The sequence below is a fragment of the Myiozetetes cayanensis genome, unplaced genomic scaffold (assembly GCF_022539395.1).
Source record: "Myiozetetes cayanensis isolate MyiCay16 unplaced genomic scaffold, myiCay2020 scf2-11, whole genome shotgun sequence".
In the NCBI taxonomy this organism is placed as follows: Eukaryota; Metazoa; Chordata; class Aves; order Passeriformes; family Tyrannidae; genus Myiozetetes; species Myiozetetes cayanensis.
The window spans coordinates 25609537-25631613 of NW_026087411.1; the positions used below are offsets into that span (position 1 = coordinate 25609537).

Below are 22077 nucleotides of genomic sequence, written 5' to 3' on the forward strand. Positions count from 1 at the left end.
TTACATTCAGAGAACTACTAGGTGTCTTGTTTTATAAATTTTCCTCATTCAGCAAAATTAAACTCTTTAAACCTACTGAATTTTCTAAACCACTTTCAAGGGAGGTACCTAATTACTATAGTACAGATGAACAAAATAGGGATTTCCAGAATATTCAATGCTCTGCTCCTTGGCAAATACCAGAAATAGACTGATTTGGAGCCAGGCTCTTCTCAGTGGTGCCAAGCAATAGGACAGGAGGCAATGGGTAGAAATTGATGCACAGCAAGTTCCACCCAAACATGAGGCAGAACTTCTTTACTGTGCAGGTGACCCACCACTGGAACAGACTGGCCAGAGAGGCTATGGAGTCTCTCCCACCAGAGCTACTCAAGAACCCTGTCCCATGTGCTCTAGAATGACCATGCTTGAGCAGGCAAGTTGGACCACGCAACTCACTGTGGTCCCTTCCAACCCATTCTGTGATTGATTCTGACCCTGCTTTGCAAGGTCCAGTAAAGCTATTTCTGACTCTGTCACCCTGCTTCGGGATGAGATGGATACAAATGGATTTCCAATGATTAAATACAGATTAAGCCAAAGGAACTGCATTGAAGTAATCTCCTCTCTTCTATATAAAAGTCAAACATAAACGCAGAAATCAATTCTGTTCTTATCAGAGACAGAGAAGTTTGCACAAAGAGCGCTGCAAGTAATTGAAACCATAAAATGAATGTGGAAGGGGAAGAAAACCCAGTGGATTTCAGTTTACCTTTTGCTTTATTTTTCTTGCAAAGCATCCTTATTGCTCTTTCTTCCTCAATAGCAGCACTTAAACTTCGGCTGTCTTCATGCCTAACCTTTAAAAGATACAAACATTTAAGTTAATGTAATGCTATCTGTTAACGTTTTTTTATGAGAAGAAATATATTCAAAAGTGATGTTAGCCAGGAAAGTTAAACTCCAATTACCTTAGGTACTTCAAATGGAACAACCTGACCATTTTTCTCAAATATATCAGCAAGTAAAGTTAGTGTTTTCTCACGAGGAACAATATTTTCTTCCTGAATTTTAGTCCAAATAGCTTCAGCCTTCCTCCAGTCATAATTGTTCTCTGAAACAAGATTAAAATCTTCACATAAAAGCACATTTAGAGTGTACATACTTATCTAAAGTAATTCAAAAAAGGTGACTTTGGAAAATAATTAATCAATTAGTCATGTACTTCTGCTTCATATGAGCATCAATTTGAGAACTTCTGAACTATTTTAATACATTGAGGACACCAGAGGATGTAAACAGAAAAAAACCTAAAGATTACATGAATTTTCAAATGAATGAGAAATTAGATAGAAAGTATTGCAGAACTGATCCTCCCAGCTCATCAGTTTTATTATTCTTGATTGTTAATTGAAATCTATATGTGCATCACTGCAAGTAAATAAAAATCTGGACTTCAGGAAAACAGTTAACTACTATTTGACTACCTAAGCAGGTGTTCTCCTGTTGCCTTTACATTTTCTAGCTTTGCAGTCACCAGCTGTGAAGCATTTACGACTACCAGACACCACTGATTTACATCCCAGTAAAAATGAGCTCTCTAAAGCAGAAACGTCCTTCCCAGTAAACTGCCTTGGCATTTCATTTGAATCAGGTTTAATTCTCCTGCCATACATGCAAACTTTGTAAATTCTTCACTGTTGCTTCTGTCATTGTTTTGGGTTCCACAACTGTAAGAGATCCTAGCAACTGGAGCAAATTCAGCCATGTGGGTCCCTTCCAACTCGGGATATTCTATGCCTCTGTGGGGCCGGAGCAGATCAGGAAGGAGAGGAAGTCAAAGAAGATGAGTTCTGGGCAGCCTGGAGAAAAGTAGGCTAACAGGGAATGCAATTGCTGCCTTCAATTACCTAACTAACAGCTACAAAGCAGAGTGAGTCAATCTCTCCTTGCAAGTGCACAGTAAAGGATGACAAGTGATGGTTGGTTAAAAGCTGCAGCAATGGAGTATCTGAGAATGATCCAGCACTGGAACAGACTGTCCAGAGAGGCTGTTTGATTTCCACCATTGGAGGCACTCAAAACTTTAAAAACTAAACAAAGGCCATGATGTGATCTGATTTTGGAGCTGTCCTAGCTCCAGGAAACGGCTAGGCTTAAAACTCCTGAGGTTCTCTCCAGCAAAAATTATTCTGTGATTCTAAAAAACCAAATGCCTTGTTTTCACCATTTTCGATCACTTCTTGGACTAGATGGTAGGTTCTTTTTTTTATAGGCCTAAAAGTTATGGCTTAGGAACACAATGACAACTCTACTATCCTTGTGCATGGGGCAGCTTTGATAGGTAATCTAAAATGGTTGAAAGCAGGATTGTGGATGGGTTTTGTCTTTTGTGGTGACAGAAACCTACAAATGTTTTCCACTTCTTTGAATAGATGGAATTGGTTCTGTCTTCTGAAAGAAGACTGAAGATTTTGCATGACAGAATTTGATAAACTGTATCTTCTTAGATTCTCTTCCTAGCAGGCACACTGTCAGACTTAGTCACTGCCAGAGGTGAACAGGATGAGCAGAGAAATAGGAAGGCTCCCTCCCTGTTGAGACAAGATTGATTTTCAGGCCTACTTGATTTTTGATGGTGAACCAGTATGGGCAAAGCCAGAATTAGGTAATGCTACAATTCTGTTTGAAGCTTTCCAAGGCTTCAGGAAATGAAAGGCAGCAAAATTCTCAAGGGGTCTCTGGTCATTTTTCTATGGAACTACTCATCTCTCCAGCTCGAGAGGTCTCTATCATTACCATATAGAAAGAAAAAAGATGGTTTGAATAATATTTTATTTAGCATTAGAGCACTGCTAGTGTTAGTCATATACATAGGGAACAGCCTAAAATTAGTTCAAGCTCAAAAGAAAGTTTTCCCATTACCAAATATATCAAATTGCTAAAATGGGTCATTAATACACACACACACACACACACACACAAGTATTACCCAGGTACATAGTAATCACTATAATGCTTTATGTCCCAATTTACTATTTAGTGTTCCATATCCAATTTTAAAACAATGCATTTTTTCAAGACTTTAAAATAAGTAAAGGCTTCAAAAATTTTTTTTATGATACATTGAATAACAAAACCAGCACAGACTGAAAAATACAGAGGAGAGGAATGAAAACCACTACAGACACATCCTATGTGTCTATCCCAAAGAAATGAACTTTAATTTTTAAAAACTGCTCCATTCCTATAAATGATGCGAAAGTTAGGCTGTGGCTGCTGGTGAAAAATTGGTAAATAAAATAAATATATGAGCCTTTACAAACCAGGAGACCAGAGATTTTTATTAGTTGTGAAGAGAACAGATAAGCAGGTTTTCTTCTTTAAGCATACTGAAAACCAAAACAGAATTAACTTTCACATTACAACACAAGACAATAGCACAGATTGGAAGGCTTGTACTATGTAAGTGCTACATAAGTGTTTAGGTAAAAACAAAAACCTGACCTCCCCTCACCTGCAAGAGGCCTCAGAAATGGTACCCAGACTAACTGCGTATCAAGACATAACTTCTCTCCAGGGTTATTTCCTATCCCCATCCACGAAAGAAAACAGATTATACCATGGAAGAGATCTCAAGCTCACTTACCACACAGTTGAAGCAGGTAGTAGTACATCTCATCTCGATCACATTCAAATAGATTTTGAGTTAATTCTACCAACTGTTCCAAAGTTTCCATCTTTCAAAAGAAAGAAGGAAGAACATAGTTACACCTCAGCCAAACAATTATTTTTCTATCTATGCACACATACCGAGATACATAGATAGCTGCATGCATTCAGCTAAAATAGTATTTGTTTTTAGTACACAACAGCATTTACACCAAGCATTAAGTTCACCTCATCAGCCTGTCACATGTCCTTTCACAAGCATAAAAGTCAAGCGAGGAAATATTTCAAAACAATTTTTCCTGGAATATAATGACAGTTCCACAGAACACATCATACGAGTCACATACCTGATTATTTGATATACACCTTTTTGCAAACCACTGCAATCTTCCAGAGTGTGCTCTCAAGCCAGGAGTCTGTAAAGTATTTCCACAAGAAGAAACACATTACTTCACATAGAACATTCTAAGGAAAAGTAAACATAACACATACATTCATAATAGAAGTTCATGGCTTTTGTTTGAACTCCATTTGGTACAGACTACCACATTGTACCTTCTCAGCACCACAGACCACAACCAAAATAGTAGTTCCTCCACTAAAATAAACTCTTAAATAAAGAAAGGAAAAGTCAAAATTCTTAAAGAAACGTGTTACAAGCACTCTAGGACTCATGTCCAACATAGCTAAAAAAAGTTAGAGGAAAAAAAAAGTGTGCAAAGCATCAATCATTTTCACATCTTACCCTTCCCTCACACAGAGTACATGGATTTAATTGCTTTATACTATCTTGTTTTAGCACAAAGATCATTTACAGAGAGGATCTGGCTTTCATTTCAGGTGTCCAGATTCACATTAATATAGCTCAAAGTAATTCCAAGGAAATGTCTGTTCACCGTACAGAGAAACACGTTTTGACTCCTGAAGGCTTTTAGCTGTTAATATCGTAAGAAATCTCTACTGTTTAAATGTGAAGTGCAACTTCCAAAATTTTAATGCTACTTTGCATAGAAGAGGCAATTTGAACAAAAAGCTCTGAGAAATATTAAGTCCCAGTTCGAAAAGAGTGGAAACATTACTATTGAAAAATTCAATTTACCAACACTATTAAATACAATAATTTTCTTTTCCCATATTCTCCAATTGCAGAATTATTACCATTCCATCCTTCTGAAATAATTCAGCATACACCAGAAAACCAGCATACAAAACTTCAATCAAAACTGTTAAAATTTGCTAAATACACAGGAAACAGTGTTCTGCAGAGTAAATCTTAGGCCATATAATCCTACCAATCACCCAAACCATTTTATGCAGTCATTGTAAGGTTTTGCAAAAACTAGGACACTAACTACACAGATCCTCAACATGGAGCATCTCTATGTGTTTAGCTGTACTAAAAAATAGTCTCTACCCAAGAGGTTACAGAAAAATACTGGCTTCTCAAGTATTCAAAAGTGGTATATATAAACACAGTTTTGCTTTTCAGGTACATGCTTTTTTTCCAATTAATTGTTTGTTCAGTTTAGTCCTCCTCACAGTTATTTATATTTATAGGTACCTGTTCAGTGCTTTTTCAAGAGCTACAAGCAGTTTCACATAAAATATGCTGAAAACTAAGTAAGAATTAACATCTTACACAACAGGCTCTTGATACACAACAGGCTCTTGAAAATGAAAAAGAAAAAAGTATGTTGCCTGCATTTGTAGCTAATCCTCTTTAGGACATGGTAAAATTCAAATGCTGAATTCACTTACAACTTCCAATATCATTGCTGATCCGAATGCCAATGAACTCAACAGCACCAAACCTACAAACTTTTTATAGTAAATCCTTTCCTGTTCAGAAATGATTGATGTGTCTGTCACTACAAGGACAGCTGAGTTATACAACAGATATCCTTGTGTTTCATTTTGAAATTGAGAAGTGTTTTCACATACTGCAAGTCTCAATCATCAAAAGAACATCTAGGTCAGATTAACTAAATCTCCAGGGCTTGCCTGATAGTCCATATTTGTAGCTTATCCCTTACAATCTTAGGGAATTTTAAACATTGCATTTAGCAGCAAGCAGTCTTTCTACAATAGAGCAGACTAAAATACAGAACAAAAAAATGCATGGAATAAAAAAAAAAGAAAAAAAGAAAAAACTGTTACTCTAATTACTCTTCCAAATTCCCATTTACAATTTTGATCTTGCTTGTTTCAATGGACTAAAAAAAAAAAATCTATTATTGAGTCTTAAAGTATTTTTGTGGGTTTTAGTTTTTTTTTTTTGTTTTTTTTTTTTTCCTTTTGAAAGTCTCCGGCAATTCATACAGCATATAAACTAAACACAGAGGTTTTCTGGCTTTTACATTCTCTTGGAATATAAAACAGTTGTACTGTACCAAACCAAAGCTTGCTATCCTCTCCCTAACACAATGAATATAGGGAGAATATAAAATGTCAGAAAACACAGCAATACTTTCCCTTTAGTGCTCTTCCGCTCTCCAACTACCTGAGGTTCAGTGGATCACAGTGTTTCTAAAAAGCAATTTCTCTTCCAGGAGTTTTTCTGGATGCCCCTGTAACACCACAGATCTTTTTGCAAATCGTTGCCTCCACTACTTTCTGCTGAAAACAACCAAAATACTACTACTTTTTGTTTGTTTTCAGCCTAACTTCTCATAGCTTCATTTGAGACCTCTAGATTTTGTATTAGAAGATGATGCACAAGTGATTTTTCTTTATCTTCTCAATTTCATACAATTCAATGGCAGTATATAATTCCCAGTTTCACTGTTCCTTCTCTAGGCTAAGCAGAACTTACCTACTTCATCATATCTCCTACAGAAACCAGTCCATACTCTTATCAACTCTGTTACTATCTTTCTGAGGTTCAACTTAAACGTGGTGCAATTCTTGGGGCGTCCTGTGCAAGGCCAGGAGTTGGACTCAATGGTCCCGATGGTCCCTTCCAAGTCAGCACATTCCACATTTCTACAATAATTATACTACATTTATACCTATACCAGTTTATTTACCAATTCTGTACCTTCACACACAGAAAGGAAAACTAACCAGAAAGGGAAAAAATATGCTGCATCTTGGGAAGAACTCTAGTCAAGCCGCACTCAAAAATCATGTAAATGCAGTGATCCTAAGGCTCTAAAAGCATTTGATTTGTTCTCCTCCTTCCTAGAACCAGTCGCTCCAGACAGGTGACTGAAGGAGTCCAATCACCAGATTTTCTGTACTACCCTTTTTATTTGAGGTAATTTCTATCTCTTACAGCTGAAAGAAAACAGACTGTTTGGGAAAATACTGACCTGTCAGAGAGGAATCTATTAGATGTTTTTCTAGATTTTTAGATAATGATAGAAACATTCAAATTCTGCTTACATTAGCATTTTATAATTTTTACAGCCAATAGAGCAACAGTACTTGCTTTCAAAAACACCCCTTCTGACAAAAAGTTAAATGATTTACAGAAGACACACAGAAATATTTATTCACTTCTCTCTACTTGCCTAAACCAAACTTTTGCTCTTTAAACACAAAACTTACTGAGAGAGAAAACCCACAAGAGACAACTTACAGACCTTACAGACCAGAAACCCTGTATCTTGTTCAAAACGACGACTTTCAGGAAACTAGCTGAATCTGCCCCCTAACAGTGCCACTTTTGCTCTAGCTGGTTTAGGTTGCATAACTATTGGAAAGCCAGCAGAAGCATTTTTCACTGGCATATACATGACATGAGATGGACAACTTCTGTTTCAACATTCCAACAGTGCACTCTCACAAATTACTACTGAGCACTGTTTGGCAAAATAATTCTTACATATACTGGTCAACTTACTCTGGCCCCTCCTGATGTAACTTCACTGTGACTAACACACTAATTCCAACCATTAGAGTTTAACTCTGACCTCCTTAACTGGTTTACATTTTCTTCAAAATCCCTGTATTTTCTCAGCAAAGTTCATTCTTTTCTTAGGGAAACAGTTCTACTATAATCACCAATTCAAACTTACTGAAAACAGCCAAATTTTATAAACAACGTTCATGTTGCACTTTTTAATGGTATTCTTTGAAGGGGTAGATCCATTCATTCCTCTCTTTGTAGCTGAAAAAGTCAGTAATACTAAGAGACAGCTAATGCTGCTGAAGGAAGAAGAACATTTCATGAAGCGTTACATCAACAGCCATAACAGACTTATGCTACCAGTACCAGAACCAGTTACTGAGATTTAAATGCCAAAGCAATGTCTTGCAAGAAAATGCACTACTTCTTGGAACAGACAGCCTTGAACAGACAGCTATAAGAACTGATGTATGTCATTTCTAACAGCTCTCCCTAACATAAGCATCAGTGAAAACAGAACATTTGATGGGAAGTTCTTAATTTAAAGACAGATTTTTCCCTGATTCCACAAAAACACCTAGGAAAATCTCACAAATTCCATGCAGCTTCAACAAAGCCAGGGATGTTTTTGCATGGTAGCTTACCTGAACATTTTTTACAACATAAAACACTGTATGTTTTGCTTGAATCTTCCTCAATATTAAAACTCTCAGCAAAAGTCTTCTCTTCTACTAAGCAATACGTTCACTTCTTAATCAGAAGTTAGAAGAATACACAGGTACAAAATTCCTGTACCTTATGCAGCCATCTTAGCCTACCTGTTAGACAAGATGGAATTATGCTACCCTTCTATTATGATTTCTCCTCTTACTAAACACTCCTTCACCTTCAAATAGAAATACATTAGTTTTTAAAAAATACAGATTAAAACATTTACTTTTTTAAAATAGAGTTATATGCATGAACGTATACCACTTTGTTCTATTTCTCACATTATAAAACTCCTAATAAAACATAAGTGAAGTATCATAGTGAGATATACAGAAAAAAAGAGACTATTTTGGTTATCAGCTCTGAACATACCAAATTATATGCAATAGTCCATAAGTTTACCAAAGATCCAGCTCTGGAGACAGAGGGATCTAATTATAATCTATGCATCAAAAAGCAACTTTCCTGTTGCAATCAAATCTGCTGTCTAATAAACCATTTCAGTTCTCTTCTAGCTCAGCTCTTCTTTAAGTTACTGTTCTACCAGGATGACATTAGAGCTACAGCTGTATATGGCTGGCAATGGAAGCAATACTTTTTCTAGAAGTCCATTTCCCACTCTGAAATAAGTTTCATTGTCATGGATTTAAAAATGGTTTCTTTGGTGACGGCATGGAAAGATCCTCACTCACTTTACTCCTTTAAAAAACAAAAAAAAAAAAGGAAAACCTCGCAAACTGCTCATAACCAAGATGGGATTTCTCTAAAAAATTCATCATTCCTTTTGTTCTTTGTAAGCAACTTTGACCAGAAATAAATATGACTAAACACATCACAATCTGTGTAATTGTCTTCAACAAGAAACTCATCTGAAATATCTGGACCCTTGTTCAGCTTTCTGGGCAACGGCTAAGTGTATGAAAGCCTGAATACACTTATAAATATACCTTCCATATAACAACTTTTCATGTTTGATGAGGGTAAGTACTCTGATACAGTACTGGAGTATTAAAACTTATGAGTTGCTCCACTGCAAGTCATGCCTTCAAAACCTACTCAATTAAAGTGTATTTGATATTTTATTTGCACCACCAGATATTTAATGACAGACAAAGGGACACATCCACATACCTACCCTCTCTAACTCTCCTGTTGTGAGTGATTAGAATTCAGGCTCATACTTTCCACCTATCCTACAATTACCCAGGACAGCAACCAGTCTACTTCTATTAGGTAACATTTACATAAAAAGCAGTAGTTCACAAAAAGAAAATACCAAGCTTACAGTCTCCACTAGAGAAGATTTTACTGTTTGAGGTTCTTTTCCTGAAGTATGTATTTGCCTCAAAACTTCTGTCAGCTTCAGAGTTCATTGACTTTACCAACACAATTAGTATCTGTTGAGTAAATACTCAGGACTTGATTTATTTCACTTGAAAGAGACCTATGTGCTGCTTTATGTTAGGCAAACATTAAGAAAAATGTAAGGCAACTTGATTGTTTTCCAAAAAAAGTAAAATAAAAGTAGGAAAGAGTTTTACAACTTAATCATTACTCATAACAACTGACACTGAAGTATTTTTTAATCACTATTGGAATGTTTTATGTTTACCAGTAAGATTTCCAAGATAAATCAGGCAGTGAAGTATTATTATGAGACAATAAGAGATCTTCACAACAATAATCACACTGGAAGAAAAGGTGACATAAGAGACATGAAAAAACCCCGCTCAAAACAATATCATCAAGAATATCCTAGACTCAAAAAGGAGCAAAAGTTTGCACTTGGACTTGAAATGTGGTTTTATGTTGTATGATGAATGAAAAATGCATTACAAACCTCTTCCTTCTAACAGAAAGTCCCTGGAGCTAAGCAAAGAAGCACAGCTCTTGCCATGATCCCATATTCTGAGCACATTACCCTCTCTTTCTGCAAGCAATTTTTTCAGTAGTAATCTCCTTTACCAAATTTACTTATTTGAAACATATTCCTATTCTTTAAGAGAGCAACACTTAAGAACTCCTAAAAAATGTGCACTGAACTGGCAAGCATCCTTTTTTTTAATTAACCCACATACGTGCATGGATGAACTTACAAAATGTAAGTTCAATAATGACTAACTCTATTGGAGTCCAGTTTCCAAAGGAGAAGTAATGCTTTTCTTGGAGTTCCAGGATTCAATAATAATAATTAAAAAATATTTTTTTCTTGTAATTATAGGGCTTGTATGCCTAAAAGCTCTTCAGCCTTTCCCCTCCCTCTCTGTTGTATACAGTTACTCTAATAAAAGCTATTACACCCCCTACAAACTATTCCTAAATCTCAGACCACTGTTATCTAATACAATTTGGTTCACAAACATTTAAATTTTGTTTTAATCATCTCCACTCTTTTCTCAACAGGACTAAAAATAAGTATCCGTAGGTAAATTCAGACACTCGATATAACCATCATTAAATTACACATAAACACCCCCCACTAAATCCTGCTGTCACAAATCAAGAAAGCATCTTCTACTGATAGTTTATCTCCAGTATAAAATCAGCAAGACTCAATTTTATGATGTAGACTCTTAAAAAAAGCAATCTGGATGAAAGAAGGTTGTAATCTCTCAATATCAAGTAGAAATATTCTCATTGTTTTTATGGTAGATTAAATCCAATGGCAACTGGTATCTTGAGGTCTGCTGACAGTGGATGTCACAATTCTTTGCTTAAATCTATTTACCTCCTAAATTAACCTGACATCTGTTGATAGATATATTCCTGTACGCTATACTCACCCAAAACAGTCCTTTTGTCAGGTCTCAGATTCCAGCAGCAAATGCCTTTTCCTGCATTTATTCACATCATAACACATTTCATTAAACTATTTCACATTTGTCCCTCAATTCTTTACATAAATGTCTTGAGATACGTGGGATATGGTATGATATATTTAACTATTAAATATAAATGACATTTAATATGAGAGCAGAAGATGAAGATAGTATCACACTTAATTAAAATCTGGTTCCAAGAATCCTGAAGCCATGCACTATCCATCACCATTTTCAAAGCAGGTTCCTCTAGTGGTAGCAAACTGTACAGGTTGATCTTGTGAAAAATTTTGCCATTCAGGTCTGAGATATTTCCCTGTATTCCAAATACATTAATCCTCTTAGCCTTCATTTTCGAGTAAAACCAAAACCAGAGCAGAAATGAGAGCTTTTACTTTTTCACTGAGGTAACAAATTAACAGCTGTTAATTTAACAGCTGATGTGATTTGAACTAGAAAGATTTCAAGAAGTTATCTCAGACAACACCAAGACAGTCCAACACTGCCACCAACTCATAGTTCTTATCAGAGGAGTCCATAAGCACTCAACTAAAAATGCAAGTGACCTGCTATATTTCTGAATGTGGGCCTTATTTGGTGAAGTATTTTGCTGTACATGAAAATTCATACAAAATGCAACGATTTTATCTATACAGTGCAGAAATGGATTTAACACCAGTTTTAAACCTTGCATATTTAGTCACAGGTGTGAAGTGTTCATTTCTACTTCACGAAAACACAGTTTAGACTTCCACTAAGCAGATTTATAGATGGGCTTGCTTGAACCTCTGTTGCAGGACTGTTACATTACTGAATGACATATGAATCATTCTAACTCTACCAGAAAGGGCCAAGAGTGGACATGGGCTTCATTATACACAGACTAAACAAGTATTTTAATAGCTGCATCCAGCATGAATAAATGAAGGAAAAAAGGTCAAGTCAAAATATATTCAACCATCAGGCATGTAACAGAGCTGCAAATACGAGATCCTGGTGCAAAACTCAGAGATAAAAAACAATTAAAGCTGAATGAAAATGACAGATATCAACTGTATTTTAACTACTTTAGGTAGTGAAATCTTTAAACCTTCCTGCAGCATGAAAACAAAAGAACAAAGTAACAGGTGAAAGGGGGAGTAAAATTCCCCTAAGGTGGTGTAACATTCCCATTTTCATTCTTACTCTCCTGGATGATCTTCACATTAGTACAGCTCTTAACCATGAGCTCTATTAGGTTAATAAAGTGGCAGTCGATAACTGAGTAAACACAAGGGATTTTAAATTGTCCAGTACTGCCAACAGGTAAGATTGGAGAGATCTGGGGGACTAGGCTCTAGAAAATTCTCTCATAATATATAGAGCACACTTAAAAGAATACTAGATCAAGCAATTCTAGATTCTCTAACCTATTACCTGCAGCAAGAAATAATTACATAAGATCTCTCTCCAGGAGGAAATCTGATTAAATATTTTTGAAATAAGACAACATTCATGTAAATATTTTTTCTAGAAGGTACTTTTCCCCTAATCCCATTTACTGAAAATTCATATCCCTTTCTTTTAGCCTACATTAGTTTTAATGTAGTTCAGTTAAAGTCAAAACATACTCTTTTTTTTTTTTGAAAAACAAAACTCATGGACAAAAGGCAATTAAGCTGCCTTTCCAAGTAAGGGAAAAATCCCAAGTAGCCAGAGCTAGATTTGATCACATGGAAGCCATGCTATGCCAATCCAAGGGAAAGCAAGTTAGTATGTGACCTTGTGGTAAGGGGCAAGAAGAGAGATGTGCCAACTTAGTTTTGACAGGATCATCTTTGATGGACTCACGACAAAAGCTAACTTATCAGCTGAAGTGCACTTAAGAAGACTAAATCATGCACTGACATACTACAGCACCCAGTGGTGGAACTTGTTTCCAGTGTAAAGCAAAATAGTGTCTACCAGCACATCTATCTATCACAGCATGACTTCGAGGGCTCAGGAATCTCCAGGCACAGCTGGAATAAAATAGACTTACACTTCACAGGGTAGCCAAGGCGACCTTATTTGGAGTCATTGCCTCTGAGAGCACAGACTTTCAAAAGCTTAACAAGGCAGTCCAGCAACATTATCATACAAACTGTGATGCCTCAGAAACTGCATTTCCTCCCACAGTCTTCTCAGTCACAGCTTCTCTTTCAGTTAGCATTGCTTCAGAAGAGACCTGCACTGCCAAACTACCACATCCTTCAGTCTAGTTGTTCTAGCACTGGCCAGATGCATTCTTTGCTTCATTTCCTTTCTATTCCCTTTTCCTTCTTTTATACTATCATTCTCTGCTTAGTCTTGCTGTTCTTCCAGCAAGGAGATAAGACCCAAAGCTTTCAGCTTTCTTGCTATATCCCACAATGCAAGTTTATATATATGCATTCACAACACATTTGTGGCCACTAATGGAACATACACAACTCTGACCTAATTTCTATAATCTCACTCCAATCTTACCCTTCTTTCTTTCCCAGTATTGCCACCCACTCACATTTTACCAAAGATCTGAGACTTAAGAGTTATTTCCTCATTGCTGGGGCTTTGAGTTTCAAGTTTTTCAAAGCAGCACTTGTCACTAAATTCCACATAACCACCTCGAATACCTCTGATTTCTAAAAATAGCAAGAGCAAGCAGAGGCAGTGGTCTCCAATGAGTAACACTGCATTTAAGCAACCATATCCTTTAAGGTTTTCATATCCTTAGCACCTAAGGAAATTTTTTCCAGTTTCATCACTACCCTTGTAGATACTCTTTATTAATTCCGCAGATACTTTCAAAACAAACAATATCACTAAAATCAAGTGACCACCATAATCAGCAGTACTTGATGAAAGTACATGCTAAAAGGTAATCTGTGAAACAGCATCTGAAAAGAAAAAGTGGCACCAGTTTATCTCCTTCACTGAATTCTATTTCATAAGCAAAGAAAATAGAAAAACTATCTGAGATGACCATCAAGAGAACTAATTTAGTCACAAAACCCACTGGACTAGAGAAAAGGATACACAAACACCCTGTACTCCATCTTCCACATTATACTGATTAAGGCTTTGACTTCCCAACGAACAAAAAAGCAAATAGGAACTTGCCTATGGTTTAAAACAATGCAATTTCCTTCTCTGGCAAAATATCAATTTTAAGATTTCTGCCCTCCCCTTGTGAACAAAATTGCTTTGAAAATACTTAACATGTAACACAACCATACTGAAAATATCATGCACCATATAGTAATTGATTTTGTGCCACTTTATCCACTGCTAAAATACATTCATAGTATTCCTAGCTAAATTCTTTTCCTACTAATAATTCCAGAATTTAAAACAGCTTTTCCTCAACAGTATGTTGCTATAGTTCATACTTCATAGAAGTTAGGTAAAAGTAAGAAAACCTACTTTAAATAGCTTAAAAGGCAGGAAAACTTCCATTTAATCACCAGGTATTTGATGCTTAAGCATCTGTGGTTACTAAAACTTACGATCCATTACCAAATACTCAATAACTGCAAAGATAATTTGATACCAATTAAGAAAATCACAAAAGTTTCAAAGCTCCAAGAATTTGATAACTTTCTTACTTTCCTATTCATGATTTCTGAGCTCCAGACAACCATATAAATTTTGAGAAATAAAATGCCATTATCAAAGAAAGAGCTGCTAAATCACCTGAAGTAACAGTTTTGCTCATTTAGCTTTAATTTTACTTCCAAATCTCAGATTTCATCCTTTTACCTCCTATATGCTTTAATCACTGTAAAAAGAACTCAACTCCTCAGTGTCATCTACTGTCAGTTACTGATATTTTTTTTCTTCTTGTGTATTATGAGACTTTGTGCTCCAAAAAGCCCTCTCAGAACAGAAATATCAATGCTTCAGCACTGTGCTTAGCACTTTCCCTTCACCCCACAGCAGGACAGTATTGTTCCACCATAGACAAACAAGTAGATCTTCAGTTAAGATTTTTCATATGCTAGAATTAGACAATTCAAGCAGGGATAACTGGTATTTCAAATACTCTAAGAGGAATTAGGAGAACAAGCATTCTTTGTCTTAGGAAGGAAAAGACCAAAAAGAAAAATCAGGTTAGAGTTGTGTATGCACATAACACAAAAATGTTGAGGACAAAGTATTACTTTTTCTGCAAGATGCCTCCTCCCGTACATTAGCTGGAAAACTTATGCAGCATTTTAAAAACATACAACTGTGTTAAGAAGAAAAATAATCACAATCTGGGCAGGCTCTGCAGCTGCCCCTTTGACTTATCAATTTCAGTAAGCACAATTTCAATCAAGTCTAGATAAAATATACTAATCCTAAATAGACCAAGTTTGTCACCTACCACTTCCTATAAGCTGCTTACTATCCTGGAAAAGGGAGAGAGAGAAGAAATGCTAAATTAAATGCCAAACAGTAGCAGACAGCACTTGTTTGGCTGATTAACTTGTAGACAAGCATTACAAATAAATCTGAGCATGGTCTGCAGCAAATTAAATTCCAGTGCTTTTAAGAACAAAGAATTCCTTCGGAAAGAGGATTAGCAACTTTACACCCAGGAATGCCAGTTTAATTTAATTGTTCCACAATCCGATATTTAATATGCAAATATAATTTTGATATATAAGAGCAAATTTGAAAAAGTGAGGAAACAATTTCAACATACTGTCTCTCTTCTGAACTGTAATTATAGAAAGTAAAGCTGGCCGAGCTTTTTTTATTATTGGAATTGAATTCTATTAACATGAATCAGAACAAGTCTAATTAAAGGTTAAAAACTTTAAATGTTTCTAATTAAGAGTCTAAATAGCTGCAAGATTAGAGTACTATAGTTAAAATCCCACCTCAATGACCTTCCTGGCCTCTTTGTATTTTCCTGTTTGCAAGAAGGCGAAGAAGAGATCATAAAGAGCCATCATGTCACCGTATTCTCTGCTTATAAAATCTGAAACTAAAGAGAAGATAAACCTCATTAATTTACTAAATATATTGATGCATTTTAATATTTATGTCAGACATTCCTAATACCAATATTTTTCAAGCCTCAAAAAACTCCAAGAATAAGCTACAGGGAGATAAATTTTGAAACATACAGAATGATTACAACATATGACACAATTTCTTGAAGCTCTGACCTTGAGCGTATTAAAAATGTTTTTGTTTACTTGCACTACATTTTAAATTAAATTCAACAAAACAGACAAGACTATGTAGTGGCATGCTCTGCTCACAGAAAGTGAGGATGTAAGGTTTCTGAAATGCACAACTATTTGAAAAACAGGTATGTTGCTTCAATGCTGTATTAAACATGAGTTGTTTTAAATTTAAAATTATAATCAATTTCTTAATCTGAAGAACGCAGGCATCATTTAAGTGCTTTAAAGTTATACATAAAAGTGCAAACAATTTTTGTCTTTCAGTTGAAAGAAATTATACGCAAGTCCAGGAAGAAAAACCTCTGGAAAACAGTTCATAGAACCAGACAGCATTTGACTACATGAAACTAACCCTTTTGTAGAAGATCAGCATCTCCTTTTTCTACCAGTCTACAGTAGATGTTATGAAGTTGAAGAATTTTACCATACTTCTTATAACACTTGGTTAAAGCTTCCAGAGCTGCAGGCATGTCATCCCTTGTGGAATGAAACAAAACAAGAATAAAAACAAACGTTCTGAGAAGGAGCAACACATGCTGAAGCCACTTTAAAATTTCACAGAAAATTCATTTAGCAGTCTCTATATAGTCCAAGTGTGTATTCTCCCCCTTGACTAAATAACTTTTGATTGCATGACCACTGTTCACTACAAAAGTGTAAATGGTCCTCATCATTAGACGCACTTTATTTTTAAAGCAATATTCTTAAGTTCTGGTAGGTACTATCTTGACTAAACCCAAATTCCACGGAAATTTCACTTTTTGTTTCAGAGTTCTATTTTTTTTTTTTTTTGCTTGTAATACTGTGCACACTATATTACATCCAAATACCTCTGTTTAGACATTTTCAATTTTTAAGCCCTTTACAGTTTTTTCACAACATGTTTGTTTCAGTGCAGATCTCCAGAGTTAACTAAGATAACCACAGCTCTTTAGATCTCTTTATACTTGTTCTATGCCTTAACAGACTGGCTATAAATCATCTGTGTACTTCCATTTCAACACCACGGAAGGGCTAGCATTTTTCCATTCTATATAAACGTCAGAATGCAGTGGATGTTTTCTGCCAAAAGTATAATTTTTGCAAGTGATTCAACAATATATTAAGGTATCAAAATGGATTTTATGGTGGCATACCCATGTCACAGTATATATCCATGTACTAGTAAATTAGTGCAGAAGACGCTGACTTCCTTAAATGCACTTACTCAGGAGTCTTTGAGCAGCAAGTGCAAGTAACACGTAATAGTTCCATTTTTGATACCTCAATCCTTCACTGAATTTTACCCTACGTATACATAATTAAAACCTTCAGAAGTGTACACAGTTAAAATGCAAAACTGAAAAGTCATGAAAACAATCACATCTGGAACCTTTAACAACAAGTATAAATTAATGTTCTATACTGTGCAACTAGCAGTATTTAATCATCTGCTGCAGACCATTCTTCAAAGGATTACAACCCAATCAGAACTAAACCAAAATAAAACACCTAAAACAACAGAGAACAACCACTGGTAAAAATATGTTATTCTTTGAAAGGGAAGGTTTAAACTGAAACAAACCAAAATCACACACACAGAAATGTAGTAAGTAGCCAAACAGTCAGTAAGACTGCATTTTAGATTTCAAGAGTCTTACAAAGGAAAAAAATTTTTTTCTTAACTATCACTTTACAGCAGCAGCTGAAGGCTATAATAAAACTGACTTGAAATAATGATTTAACATTCCTGAAGCAACTTTATTATTGATCAACAGAACCTTAATGAAACAAGGTATTACTGTTAAACAAGCCCAATTCAGATGTCCTCTCCTCACATTACATTTCTGTGCAGCACAGACTTTGCTTTTTTGAAAGAATGAGCTATCTAGACTATTATTACTTCCATATTCTAGGCTAGTATTTTAAAGTATTTTAAAAATTTTTAAGAGTAAAACACAGGAGGAATTAATTTTGTTCAGAAATACTGGCATTCTTAAAAAGAATCTAAGATGATGGATTTCTACCTTATCCCCCTTACTGAGCCCTGTTTACAGTGCATCTTCTGGCACCCCATGGAGTCATTTGAATTTTTGTCATTTGGGGTGAAGACTAAATTACAGGTTAATTTCAAAACTGCAAGTAGATGTTGCAGGCTAGATTACTGTCATAAAAGAGAAATACTATGGTAGCTACCATAGTCAGATATAAAGATTTATGTAATCAGTATTTTTCTTCTGCTTTAGATGCAAGTTCAGTTAACATCTAAAAAAAACAGTTTTACAGAAAACTACTCAATTTCTAGGGAGGCACAACAACATTTATACATTTAAATTAAAGTTTTCAGTGATAAATCTAGCTTTTCAGACTGATGCTCAAACAGCCATAGTATTGTCTCGGCTGTATTCCTAAAGGATTAAAGTGGATGTTTTTAGGTCAAAGCTATCAATAAATGAATGACTAACTGGAATGCCATTCAAACAATAATATTAACAGTTTTCTCGTCTCTAAATGTATACTTCTGAAGGCATTAATACCGCACATGCAGAGTAAAAAGTCGGAGAAGACCTGAGACAACAAAAATGGAAATATTGTACTTGTTACTGGTACTTACTGCTCAGAGGGGCTGAATAAGTCTGCATTTAGGAAGTCGGTATCTTACACACTGATTTACACACAACTGTTTTGAATCAATTGAAACCAGATATATTTGTTCAGCTGTATTTTATCATCAACCAGTCACCCACAGCTTACTAGAGGACAGGGTTTACAAAACAGATACACGCTAAAACTGGCAACAGACAAATATAAAACAATAAATGATAGAGAAGTTCAGACTCTACAAACAAATTGTTTGTACCACCACTGCAAAGGTAAAAATCATCAAGCTTATGCTGGTACTTGAACTTGTACAATTTGTTCAACAACCTGCGGTACTTTTTAATTGTGACAAACTGCATTTAATTCCAAGTAAGTACCAGCAGCTACTTTTGTAAGCAGTTTTTACAGTCCTGGTAGAAAATGATAATAAGGAACTCATTGTAGGCTTCAAATTTCAAGTAGAGGTAACATTCCAGTGTGTTTCTTGTTATGGCTAACCTTAAAAAAAATAGAACTGCACAAAAGAGGTTTTCCACATCTTAAGAAAATGCTCTTTAGACATAAGAATTTTAAGCTAACAAACAGCTGTACATTTGAAAATATTTGGTAGTCTTTCTGTAACAAGTTATGCACGTCAAACACCATCCTATCCTCCCAAAGGATACTTACTACACTACTACATTAAAGCCTGGTCCAAAATTACTATTCAATTAATATGAATCAAGTCAAAAAGGCAATAAAGCCCATACACTCACAGCCATGTTGGAAAAATCTGCTTTCGGGTGTCAGTTTGGAATAAACAGTATTTCAAATGTGAACATAGATGATCCATGCTTCATTTTGAGTTGGCCAGATTACTACAGCTTTAAGTCACTCACAAATATTATCTGTTCAGGACTAATACCTCTTCCACTTAAAGATTAGGTGTATTTTTCCGGCACATTGAAACTTGTTCTTTTAAAAAAGAAGATATACTATTATTTTTGAATGACAGAAGGAGCCTCAGTCATCACTGCATTATGCTTGGCCTTATGCAGTCCCAAAAGAGGAACTTTGGCTATTTTTCACCTCAATTGATGCTCAGGTTAAGACATCAAGTTATTTGATTCTTTTGGTTTCTGTTTAGGAGGGTTATGAAACCCCAAGATATTATGGGTCCAATCTTAGAAAATATTTGTGGGGGCAATTTTAATCACACAAAACTAAGTGAAAAGCAAAAATTACTCAAATGTCAAGAGTTTCTGCAGAACACACGGTAGCAGGACTGGCTATAATGTGCATGGATATGTCAGCCCCCTTTAATTTCCACAAGCCACTCCCCTCTTGCTTTAAGAATGTAGCACTAAATCTAACCCTTTTACTTGTAATAAACAACTTTCCCAACCAGAGAGTCTGCCTGATAAAAATAAGACTCCAAATATTGATTTTAATTGGAATGAAGTGCTGCAACATTATGCATAAAGCTTTAGTGAAGTGGCAATTTACCTAAGGGGTTTACTGATTGAAAAGCTCTCAAACCTGAAATCACTAGAGAGGTAGAAAGAAAAAAGGGACTCTCTGGGGTGGGGGTGGAGGGTAGCCTGGTAAAACAAATCCCTCTCTACAAATCTGAAGCAGATGTTAGTGTAGAGGGAAGTCAATTCAGCAAGGTGCAATCAGCTTTACAAAAATTATTCCGTTAAAAGAGAACGGGCTCTTGATAGAGCTAAATGTGTTTCTGTTCATTTGCTATACTAAGGAATCTTCAAGGAGACTGGTGTTGCAATTACAACTAATCCTCCCCAAAAAATTAACTGTGTTGAAGGCTTTGTAATTTCCCTAGGTACAATTTAGCTGTCACTTACTTTAAAATTTACTCAAACATGCGTTCGGAACAGCACTAACTTCACATGTCAAGTGCTTTCCAGCCAATTGAGTCTAAACTGGAAGTCGGTGTTAAACAACTGAATGATTAGACAAGATAGCTCATTTCCCTGCTCTTTTGTTCAGAATAAAATGCCACATTTACATTATCAGACTCAACAGGATTTTCTGACAGAAGGAGAAAAAACCCTAGTGAACACTGTCCATAGCAAGCACATGAAGCCTGTCATTTACCAATCATCCTTCAAAAAGCAATAGCCATGAATGTAACTTAATTACGACCCAATGATCCTTGACGAAAAATCATCTTATCACTGTCCTGTCCCCATAGGGCAAATGAGACACTTTTGTCCTTTGGCACTGATGATGCTAAATTCCTAATTGCAATAATGGAGTAAGAGAGCCAAACATCCCTCATTTTGTTGCAACACGTAAAGGGTTTTAATACAAATATTTGAAATAAAGCCACTAAAAATTAGAAAAAAAAAATCCCTCTCCCCACTAGGGATATTTTCCCCCACTAAAAATACCACTTAGTTTAAAAATATGCCTATTTTTAAAAGTGTATTTAAAAGTCAAATAACTCGTGCCCCAGAATGATCTCAAACAGAACCATAAGTGAATTTAACTCCATGAAAACAGCAGAAGAAAAATTGTCAAGGCACTGCATTCATGCCCTATCTACTACACAAGAAACTAATCAAAATATTAAAATACACTAACCATTTTTTAAGAAAAACAATCCAACTACAGCCTTTTGATCATTTAAGATACAGATATTAACTGTTTGTGTTCCCTGACTTAAAACTACAAAATATCTTGTTCGTATGGTCTGTAACAATGTTTTCGTAGTTTACCTGCAAATTTTCTTCCCTCTCTTAAGAACACTTCTGATACAGGGAATTAGTAAATTTTCCATTTGAAAATGTTTTCTTATTATTCAAGGAGAACAGAAACAAACTTAGGTTAATGAAGAAACAGGAACCATATCAAGGTTTTAAGGTACGTATTCCTGTTTTTGGTTGTACAAGAAGTTTTCTTGTGCAGTTTTCTTGGAGGAAAGAAAAAAAAGCAACAGTAGTTCATCTGTCAATTTATCATCCTGTAAATAGGTATTATCCAATATTGTTTAGGACAGGAGCAGCTTCACAAACCTCTTCAGTAAAACAGCTCATGTTCAAATAGGTTTTCCCATGAGAGTTGGTAGAGAAAAGCTTAAAAACTTTTACATGGTGAAGGTAATACAAGCTTTTCTAATTATTAGCAGTTGGAAGAACCAGTTTAAAAGTAAGATGTATTTTAAGAAAACGTACAAGCTCTTTACATCCTTGCAGGTTTAAGAAACTAGGATTTTTGTCATATGGTCCAAGAGAGGTTTATCACCTTGAATGACAGACCAAGATTGTGATCTGTCTCAATTCTTAAT

The 22077-nt window shown here is 35.5% G+C and overlaps 1 protein-coding gene across 2 annotated transcripts in view; it reads right to left on the reverse strand.

The window, feature by feature from the left end:
• LRPPRC (leucine rich pentatricopeptide repeat containing) overlaps window positions 1–22077 on the reverse strand; it is an 86685-nt gene that overhangs the window by 22388 nt on the left and 42220 nt on the right. For both annotated transcript variants that reach the window (XM_050315299.1, XM_050315298.1), the window contains exons 24-29: window positions 16561–16685; window positions 15897–16003; window positions 3999–4067; window positions 3629–3719; window positions 951–1093; window positions 752–839 (exon numbers count right to left, since the gene is read on the reverse strand). In XM_050315299.1, the coding sequence (XP_050171256.1) occupies window positions 752–839; window positions 951–1093; window positions 3629–3719; window positions 3999–4067; window positions 15897–16003; window positions 16561–16685 (623 nt within the window). The remainder of the gene's footprint in view (window positions 1–751; window positions 840–950; window positions 1094–3628; window positions 3720–3998; window positions 4068–15896; window positions 16004–16560; window positions 16686–22077) is intronic.